General features: G+C 49.5%; 2 protein-coding genes across 2 annotated transcripts; one reads left to right on the plus strand and one right to left on the minus strand.

Annotated features, from left to right (window-relative positions):
• Nucleotides 1–1,102: 1,102 nt before the first annotated feature.
• On the minus strand, nucleotides 1,103–4,793 carry L3HYPDH (trans-L-3-hydroxyproline dehydratase). Its single transcript, XM_065685283.1, has 5 exons — nucleotides 4,191–4,793; nucleotides 3,757–3,926; nucleotides 3,309–3,431; nucleotides 2,341–2,478; nucleotides 1,103–1,599 (listed from the first exon to the last, which is right to left on the minus strand). Exons 1-5 carry the CDS (start codon nucleotides 4,753–4,755, stop codon nucleotides 1,474–1,476), a joined length of 1,122 nt encoding a protein of 373 aa, XP_065541355.1. The 5' UTR covers nucleotides 4,756–4,793; the 3' UTR covers nucleotides 1,103–1,473.
• A 78-nt stretch (nucleotides 4,794–4,871) lies between these two features.
• On the plus strand, nucleotides 4,872–10,127 carry JKAMP (JNK1/MAPK8 associated membrane protein). The gene is made up of 7 exons (XM_065685285.1): nucleotides 4,872–4,950; nucleotides 5,248–5,339; nucleotides 6,080–6,234; nucleotides 7,245–7,451; nucleotides 7,903–8,084; nucleotides 8,784–8,860; nucleotides 9,160–10,127. The coding sequence occupies exons 1-7, from the start codon at nucleotides 4,938–4,940 to the stop codon at nucleotides 9,376–9,378; spliced, it is 945 nt and encodes a 314-aa protein (XP_065541357.1). The 5' UTR covers nucleotides 4,872–4,937; the 3' UTR covers nucleotides 9,379–10,127.
• Nucleotides 10,128–10,447: the final 320 nt, after the last annotated feature.

A 10,447-nucleotide genomic window follows, 5' to 3' on the forward strand; every position in this document is an offset into this window, starting at 1 on the left:
AGTCCAACACTAAACCGTGTAACTAAGAGCCACATCTACATGGTTTTTGAAGACTTCCAAGGATGGTGACTCCACCACTTCCCTGGACAGCCTGTTCTAACACCTGAAGAGTTTCCAACCTTTCTATGCTGGGCTTCAGGACTTGCTGCCCCACCCCTTCCCCTGGAGCCAGGCTGGGGGGTTGATTGCAGGGGAGATGCCCAGTAGCTAAAAACACACAGAGGAGTTTGCTCCTGCAAGCATGAAGGATGTGTCTTGTCAATTCTTGCTGGGACCAGAGCCTGTGAGTGATGTATCAGGGGGTTACTAGAAAGCTGAAGCAAGAGTTCCAGCTTCCAGCCTAAAAAAGCTCTGTTGGTAGCACAGGCAAAGTTATAATTTTCCACATTGACAGAAGAAATCAATCCCAGGCTTTTCCATGCTCTCCAGTATGACTTGCTCCCTTCTGCTGCATGAGCTACTGGGAGATGATAATTCTCATTTTCATGTCTCATGTTAACAAAGCAGACTCCCATGAGTGTCTTCAATAAATAAACATCATTTTGTCCAGAGACACAGTGGAAATTACAGGCCACAAGTGTTCTGAAGCTCTGCTTCCGCCACTGCAAATGCTTGCCTACAGCCCAGGGCTTGCTTTGGTCTTTCCACCGTCAGTCCTCCCTCAAAACACTCTAGCAAAGCAAGTATGGACTGCACACAGCTGAGGCCAAATCACCAGTAAATAATTAGCAATCAAGGGTCATAATAGCTCAGACCTTTGAATACAGCTGCTCCTGTTAAAAGTAAGCCGTAGAGTATTTGCAGCCAATGGTCCAGGATAAGCAAGAGAGGAAGGTTTAGGGGACCTACAGCAGGGACTGCAGAAGGTTCTAAGGAAATACCTGGGATGTAGAAGGGCTCTAGCAGGGGTGAAGTGAGTGCAGTGAGGTGTTTGGACAGACCTGAGGTGGGCAGACCGGGGAAGCTCAGGCATGAGTCACAGCAGCAAGGGCAGCTGAGCTGCGGCATGAGGGAGAACAGGCAATTCAAACCAACAGCTGTGACACACTCAGCAGAGCCCTGGAAATGTGTTCTGGGAGTGAAAACAAGAGGAGAAAGGCAGTGTTCTCAGCTGGCATTTAATAGGAATCTGGCTTTGAAATCAGTAATTTACAGACATAGAGAAGGCACATAAATTTGAAGACAGGTCTCCAAGATCAGCTACATTTTCTGCAAATAATTATCCAGAAAAAAATATGATGGCTTCTCAGAGCCGCCCATATATGCTAATCACACTGCACCCAATATGCTAATCACAACAGGGGAATGTGGCCTGCTAGCTTGAAACACAGCAGAATGCTGTCACACCACCAAGGGCTATTCCTGTTGCTCTGGCATATTGCGATGAGCAGTGTGGAGAAGCAGAACAGAAATGCATGGGCAGGAGAAGTGCAGAACCATCAGTGAGACTTTGCCACCATGCCATGGCTTGGGTCACTTGAAGAAGAAGCCATATTTCAATGGGTCCTCCTCTTCCACAGTGAAGGTGGTCGTACCGATGTAAAAGGCTTCTCCTGAGACTTCCACAACAACAGCATTGTAGTCACCCAACTTGGCTTCCTGCAGAGGGATTGGGATCAGGACAGAGGTGATGGGGGGTTCTCCACTCTCCCATGCCCATGAAACACCAGTGCTACCTGGCACTTGTGCAGACACCCCTCAGCGAGCACACTGCCCTGCCCAGGTACATCCCAAAGTGTGCAGCAGCTCTTTCACCACCTCACCTTGCCTGCAAGAGCTCCACACCTGCACAACTGCTGCTGCCACTGGTCTGAGCTTGTGAGCCATGGCACTGCCACAGGAGGCCAACAAGCCAGTGGCCACTCGCGCCCAAAGACATCTCCCTGTGACATGTTCAGACCTTCATGGCCACATGCTGCCAGATGTCAGGAGGCCAAGGCTGGGCCTGGAAACCCGGATGCACAGACCCAGCTGTTACATCTCTGAACAACACAGTCAGCCTTTGAGCAGGAAAGAGGGGAGTAAACCAGGAATCCACCCTTAGCTGCCACTGAGAATGGACCAGGCTAATTTATCTGCACAAGCACTTCTCATCCCAGTTCTTTCCTGATAGCCAAGAGAGCAGGGAAGCCATGCAACAGAACAGAGTCTTACTGTTCCTTGCTTCTTAACTAAAAACCTTGAAAGACTGTGGTAAGACAAAACCCCCAGGCACCTCCTTCCTTCCATATGCCCTTCCCCACGCATAGAAAGGCTTCTCTGCTTCTCCACTGAGCCAAGGCCACAGCACTTTTCCAGCAGTCCTCCAGACAGAGGTAAAGTCCAGCACAAGCCACTTGCCTTCACTGCCTTCCCTGTGAACAAGGATCCTGTGGTGCTGCTCTGAAAGGTTCTGGTCTGATTAAGCTGGATGAGCCCCTTATGGTACTGCAAGGCAATGCGAGCTGTCACACCCGATCCTGTTGGACTTCGGTCAACCTATATTCAGAAGAGAAGGTGAACCAGCTCTACTGTTTTGGGGTTGAACAGAAAACAGTATCACTCCCCTCGGTTCTCTTGGCCACCTCTGTACTGCACTCGGGGGAGACCCCTCTATCTTAGGGGTTTGTACAGAATTCAGATAGATACATCACAAAGGAAAGGACAAAATAAACAGGTTTGGGGAAACGTCTGAGTTGTGATCAGCTTTGTCAAACTTGTAGGGATGAATGATCTAGTAAATATTGATGCTATTTAGGGAGCACCTGAAAACTTCCCAGCATCATCACATTCTTATACATCGAGGCAGGATCAGTTCTCCTTACACTAAGAGCACAGCTGGCCAGCCTGGATTTTAAAACCTCCAAAAACCACAATATTGGCCAGCTTCTGAGGTGATCTGTCCCAGTGCTCCACACTCCTCACTGCTAAGCAGTCCAATTGCAACTTCCTCTGCTATTTATGTGATGCCTTATCCACTGCAGACAAAGACAGACGTTTACACCCCTTCTTTTCTCTCTTGCTTTTGAGGACTTTAAGGACATGCACTATGCTGGGACCCCACCTCAGCCCCTGAACTCCTAGGAAATTCCGACCTACGGAACACGGATATGAACCCTTTTAAAATGCCCCCATCTAAGATGTGCAGAAGTATTTCTGTCATAAGGAACTAAACCAACATGTGTTAAGTGACAGCTCTTCAGAGGAAAACTGCTGCAGAAGCAATCATCACTACCCAAAGCAAGAAGCAGCAGAACCATCCTCTGGAGTAGATGTAAGAAAGGATAAAGGTGATGCCTTGTGTGTCTGAGAAGAGCCCATTCGTGTACCTGTTCATCTGCAAACACACAGATATTGGTGGTGGGCTCCTCACTAAAGGCATCTTTCCCATCTGTCAGTATGGTGCCGTAGAGAAAAGCCAGGTCATCGCTTTCAGGGTGATGAAGCTTGAACTAGGAACAGCAAAGACAGCTTCAGCAATGCATGCTGCAGCTGGGCAGCCAGCAGTACAGCTTCCTCAAGAGACCAGAGGAAAGGGACAAGGCCACAGTGCTGCATTCCCACCTCTGCTTCTCCAGGCACAGAGAAAGATACAGCAGCAGGAAAGTGAGCTCCTTCTCACATCCTTGTGAGGCTGGAGGAGAACTTCGAAATTCAACACAGGGCTAGAAAGTCAGGACTCCCTCCCATCCTGAGGTTCTCAGGGGAATAAAGGGCCTCCATCTGGTGCAGTCACCCAAAGGGAGCATGCTGGGATAACACAGCGATCCACCGTACCTGTTTCTTCACTGCTTCTGTCACTGCACTCGCCGCATTGACAAGGTCTCTTGTCTTCGAAGAGCACACATCAAGGCCCAGCTGCTCAGCGTTGAGGAAGGCATAGAAAGTACCACCATAGCCAATGTCGACCACCACCTTCCCATAACCAGGGACGTCGATGGCCAAGTCTGGGCAGAGAAAGAGAGAGCTCTGAAGGCAGGAAATTGTACTGGGCCATTGGCTTGCATGCAGAGTAGAGGAACCCCGTCACGTGCAAGGGGAGCATAGAGACAATGACTTGGATGCTCCCATGCCAGAGAGCAGCACATGACACCTTGTGCTGTCCCTGATGGCCTTTGAGGAACGTCAGAATTGGGGAGGGATTTGCCAGATGCCCCTCAGGCAGACCACCAGCCCCCCCCCAGCCCCAGCGCAGCAGGGCCAGTTCCCACCTGTGGTGACAGCAAAGGCAGGCACACTGTGGAAGCGGACAGGGTTGCCGCTGCGGTGGCCATCCCAGGGCACAAAGGCAGTGACGGGCCCGCAGGGGCAGCGCAGGTGGACAGCGGTCTCGGGGCAGCTGGGCGCCGCCACCAGCCCGTAGTCGAGGGCGAAGCGGCCGAGGGCCATGACAGCGTGGCCGCACATAGCGCTGTAGCCGGCGCCGTGCAGGAAGAGGGCTGCCAGGTGGGCGCCGGCAGCGGCAGCCGCTCCTCGCACCACCACCGCCCCGTACATGCCGCCGTGCCCCCGGGGCTCGTGCATCAGCGCCCGCCGCACGTGATCCTGGGTGGCCGCCACCTCCCTCCGCAGCGACAGCAGCGATAGTCCTCCCACCGCCGCTACCTCCTCTGCCGCCTCCAGCCGCGGGATGATGCGCAGAGGCTCGCCGCCCGTGTGCATCTCCACCGTCTGCAGCACCAGACCAGAGGGCGAGTGCGGCGGCAGCCACCGTCCGGCACCGGTACTGGCACCGGTACCGTCACCGGCACCGCTACCCTCCGCTACGGCCGCCATCTCCACCGCCTCCGCCGGGCGGGGATCACCAGGGCCACGCCCCCGGGGCGGAGCAGCACCCGCCCCCTGCTTGACCACTCCCACACGGCTGCGGGGGCGGAGCTTGTCCTCGCGTCGGAAGCGGAAGTGTCGGGTGCGGAAGGAGCTGTGTGGTGCTTGAGGGCGGTGGATGGATTGCGGGGATGTTCCGTGCCGGTAGGACGGGGACGGGGACGGGGACGGGGACGGGGACGGGGACGGGGACGGGGGCTGGCGCTGGCGCTGGCACTGGCACTGGCACAGGGGCTGGCGCTGGCACAGGGGCTGGCGCTGGCACTGGCACAGGGGCTGGCGCTGGCACAGGGGCTGGCGCTGGCGTTGGCGTTGCCGTTGCCGTGGTGGCGTGCCGCGGATGGTGCTCGGTGCCTCTCGGCTGCGGGGGAGCCGCGGGGTGTGAGGCGCTCCGGGCCGGGTAGGGGCGCCGTGGTAACGCGGGCTGCGCTCTCCCCGCAGCTGTGGACATCCAGCCCGCCTGCCTCGGGCTGTACTGCGGCAGGACCGTCCTGTCAGTCAACGGCTCTGTGGAGACTTACGGGGACTGCGGGGTAAGTTCGCAGCCGGCGAGGTAAGGGCTGGCGAGCAGGGACGGCCCCTCTCCCTCCCGCGCGGGGCCCGGCCGTGGCTGCTCGGCCCGGACCGCTCCAGCCGCTGGTGCTGGCAGGCTGGTGTGGATCCCGCTGTGAGCAGCATCGCGGCCCACAGCTCAGCCCCGAAGTGCCTTGGGGACTTGGGGGAAGCGAGGGCTGGAGAGGACAGGCAGAGCTTCCTCGCTGAAAACAGGAGCTGTTCAGTGAGATGTTCCCTGAAGGGAGGTGCTAAACCAGAGCTGAGCCGAGGGGCTGTGAAAACTGGAACAGAACGAGGTGGAATGGAATGGAGAGCTGTGCTGAAATCATTCTGCCTGCTGATTTATTGCAGTGCTGAGGGAGAGCAATAGCTGGGGTGGGTGCAATGAAAGGGGAGCAGGAAAGCAGAGGGGAGGTGGGCAGTGCTTGTGAGTGGCCTGGTGGGTACATGAGCTTAGCAGTGAAAGGGAGAGGGAAACGGAGACTTGGATGAAGCATGTTAAACATGCTTTTTTTTTTTCATCTTTGTTTATGTTGAGAAGGAAGAGCCACAGAGAGTGAGGCCAGTGTAACCTGAGAAATTGCTAAGTTTAACGTTTTATCTCTTTAGAAGTCTGTATGTATCTTGTCCCAGAACTAGTTCAAGCTGTTTTTCCAGGAACTGCAAAGATTCATTATTGGTACTTGGATGCTGTGTAAACAGTCTCTGCTTTTTGTAGGTATGCCCTAGAGGTCAAAGAACTGATGACAACAAAATCTGCCGGGAATGTATGGGATCTCCAGACCGCTATGACTGGTTGTACCTTGGCTTCATGGCCATGCTCCCCCTGGTTTTACACTGGTTCTTTATTGAATGGTATTCAGGAAAAAAAAGGTTTGTTTACCCTTTCTTCAGATAAGTTACTTTAAAATTGTTGTCTTGTATCCACAAGTAATTGATTGGAGATGCTGAATTGAACTGTCCAGCAGTTCATGCTGTTGGTTGAGCTGATACGGTGGCACACAAGCCTTGGGCATCTGGACTGGGGTTTATTTACAAGTCTAAGAGTCCCGTGGGTCCTTCTTACCAGTCAGCACCCTCGGGGCATGGTCTGTATCTCTTCGGTGTGGTGATACCCAGTCTGTCTGCCAGTTTGGCCTGGATTGGGTTTCCCAGTGAGCAGGAGTGGTGCAGTGTGTGAACTCCTCTCTCCTGGGCCAGACCTACCACCTGCAGAGGCCCCGATCAGCAGTGCTGCACACACTGAGGGAATGGGTTTGAGTTTCCTCTGTAGGAGTATATATACTGGGCTTTGGTCCTGGTAGCATACCTGCTGTAACTTTTACATCAGCATGGTGCATCAGGGAGGTTCTGTGAAAAAAGGGTTTAAAACCATAGCTGCATGCAGCCATTAGGTGCTAGACTGAAATTTTTAAGAAGTAACGACTCTGAGGCATACTAAACACCAAAAACTGGGAGAGTTTAATATATGAATATATACCATCTTTAACAAGGACTTGCAGCTTTGAAAGTTTGCTGATATCATATATGATGATGTTACCCCTTCTGAGATGTGTGGTGTCTTATCCCCAGTGTTACTTTCTTTGAAACCACAACAGCTGAGTGGTGCTGTTCCTCACCTGACAGGATGCTTTTGCTACAGCAAGCTTTCATTTAAGAGGCTGGAATGTTGTTCAGTCACATTTTACATGCTAAATCATCTGAGATTGTGAGTTTTCACAGTCAACTTCAAATACTTTTTATTCAAGCAGAGTTGTCCTGACCTTGATCACAGTGAGTATGAACTCTGTAGAAGGTTCTATACTGCATAGGAACTTTCCAGTCAGCATTTAGGTTTCCTGTTGTGTTAGCAAGATAGTAAATCTCTCACTCTGCTTCCACAGTTCCCGCGCACTGTTGCAGCATGTAACTGCCTTGTTCGAGTGCAGCGTTGCAGCAATTGTTACGCTGCTCGTCAGTGACCCCGTCGGCTCAGTGCATATCCGCTCCTGCAAGGTGAAGAAGCTTTCGGACTGGTACACGATGCTTTACAACCCAAGCCCTGACTACATCACCACGGTGCACTGCACTCACGAAGCAGTCTATCCACTGTGAGTGTAAAGGCTTTTGTGCTCCTTTCTTTTGTGTCCCTTTTATACAAGTGTGTTTCTATCTGTGCCTCCTCTCAAAGAGGCAAAAAGTGTTCAGGTGTAACTGGGACCAATGAGTATCAATCCCCAAAAGTGTTTTCATGCATTGAGCTGGTTTATGTGTGAAAGACTCAGCAACACCTAGTGACTTTCTGAGTTGCCAAAGAAGGCAGTATAGTTCAGGCTGTTTAGCTATGAAGCGTAAGACTCTGGTTTTTTTTTTCTCTGTCTTTGCTGCATCTTGACCATTTTCCTTAGGAAAAGTGAGTGCATCATTCTGTGTTTATACCCTTTGATTATAAATTCTTTGGAGTTCACTGACTATCCCGAAATTCCTTGGTTCTGAGTTGAGTCTGCAGGATAGAACCGCACATTTTAAGGAATTTATCTTTTTTTCTTTTTTCCCTCCTAGGTACACCATTGTGTTTATATATTATGCTTTCTGTCTCGTGTTAATGATGCTCCTTCGGCCTCTTCTGGTTAAGAAAATTGCCTGTGGTTTAGGAAAGTCTGATCGATTTAAAAGCATTTATGCAGCACTGTACTTCTTCCCTATCCTCACTGTGCTTCAGGCTGTTGGAGGAGGCCTGCTTTGTGAGTTGTCTCTTAATAACACTAATAAACATACCTATAAACACACACTAATAGGTGACTTATGAGAAGGAGGGACATGACACTCTTTTTGCTTCAAAAATAAGGATGTTTTTTAAGGTTATTGTGAGTTTTGCCTGGAAAAGTTGCTCATCAGTAGCCCTATCCTAACCAGGCTCCTGACCAACATTGCTTTGTCTCTGCTGGTGCTGCTAGAGACCGTGCCTTTCTCAAGAAGGGAATAGAAGGGGTGTGAGATAAAATCACATTAGAAGGAGCTCATTCCACTTTCTGCTAAGGCAGATTTTGTCTGATTTCAGAGATGAATCAAAGTCTAAGTTTGGAGATACCTGCTATTTTTAGGTTTGCTTCCTGCAAACTTGTCACATGAAGGGGACAGGTGCCACAAAATCCCCGCTCAGCCTGATTGCTTTTCTCATTATCTGCCTTCTTCAGTCAGTGATTTAAATGCACAGTAACTCCACCTTGAAATAACAGAAAAAGTTTGAAAACCCAAGACTGAAGTGTTGAATAGTTGTACTAGGCTGAGCCTTACCACTGTGTGTGTTTGATGGGATGATAAGAGGTGGGCTACAGTAGCTTAGTTTATTTCACACCCATGGTTTTACGTGGAAAAACTACCTCTGCTGAAATGTGTATCGAGTTCTTTCTCCTGCTAATGTGTTTGATGTTTGCCTTTAGATTATGCCTTCCCATACATCATACTGGTGTTGTCTTTGGTTACACTGGCTGTGTACATGTCTGCATCTGAAGTGGAGGTAGGTAAACATGTTTCCTGTGTTAATAAACTACAAAATACTTGAATTCGAGGAGAGAGCGCTGTGTCTCTTGCCTTTTCTCTGCTGCGTATTCTGTGTTTAAGCCTAAGACTTCTCTGAGCTGGAGGAAGCTCCTGCGAGACTTCCCCCTTGTGGTGCACTGAGGAACTGTTCTGTGCTGGAAGGGCTCAAACCCAAGAGGCTTCTTGCAGTCTCTGTGTGCTGTCTATAACACTGTTAAACATCAGGTACTAGGTAAGGGGATGAATGCTAACAAGGTACTGTGTTTATTTTGCAAGTCTTTCAAGGATCTTCTTGTGAGGAAGAAAAGGCTTGTTGTTCTCTTCAGCCACTGGTTACTTCATGCCTATGGAATCATCTCCATTTCCAAACTGGATAAGCTTGAGCAGGACCTGCCATTGCTTGCCTTAGTACCTGCACCTGCCCTCTTCTACTTGCTGACAGCAAAGTACACTGAACCATCACGCATACTCTCGGAAGGTGGAAATGGACATTGAAAGGAGCCTGTGCCAAAAAACACTGTCCAGATGATCTGAATTAAGCAGTGCTTAATTAATTAAGCAAGCTTAATTAAGCTTGTTACGTTTTGGAAACTTCTGTTTTAGAAGTTATTTATGAACCAGACTTCTAGGTGAAACACCGAATGAGACTGGAGTATACAAAAAAAGCTGCACTTTGTGTTCTTAAGTATCTCGTATAGATGGAAGGGAATGTCCTTGTATCTATTTATCACTGTGAATCTGTATAAAAAGCTTGTGACACATTCTAGTATAGGGGTTTGCTTGTATGTGTTTGTTTCTTAATACAGTATTTTAGGTCATGTTTGAATAAAATGTTAGAGTTGGGGTTTCAGCAGACTTTCAATGAAACAAATAGAGTCTTTTCTCTGTATTGTACAGGAAGATAACCAAAGCACATATCCTGTATGTAAGTCACCAGTAACGTAGTGCTATAGAGGGTCTAGAAGAAGATGCAGAGCAGTACTGAAGTACTGAAGTACAGTTCAGAAGTACTGAACTATAAAAGGAAGAGCAATAGGGAACAATAGTGCTCTGTTTTCTCATCGTCTACTCCACCAGTGGAAATAACTTTTCCTTCCATCAAAAAATAGAACACATTGAGCATGGTTCCTTATGATGGAAGGTATAGAAGGAGAGGAAATGTATTTTTAAATTTCCGATAAAAGTATTGTTTATGCTCTATGTACTTCATGGAAATGATTAAACAGTAGTATCCTTCCCACTAACTCCATTTTCATTTACCTTGACTATAAATTTCCTTCTAAGATCGTACTAAAGATTTTATTTGCTGACAACTGCCAGGAAAACTGTGATGCATCTGTTAACTATGTATGGATAGGATTGCTTCTGCCCCTTTCAGCAGAGCCCCCTAGCTTCCTCCTGTGAGTGTGCTTCATGCCTGTTTCATCATTTATTGGTGGTGCCAACAGCGCACATCTTTTGCTGTGTGGTGCAGCTGTACCCAGACTATGGCAGCAGCAGTGGCTGGAGAGGAGTGGAGATCAGCAGCTGAGAAAGGAGCAGCTCTTTATGCTGTATCACTGCT

This window comes from Lathamus discolor, chromosome 6, assembly GCF_037157495.1.
Source record: "Lathamus discolor isolate bLatDis1 chromosome 6, bLatDis1.hap1, whole genome shotgun sequence".
Classification (NCBI taxonomy): Eukaryota; Metazoa; Chordata; class Aves; order Psittaciformes; family Psittacidae; genus Lathamus; species Lathamus discolor.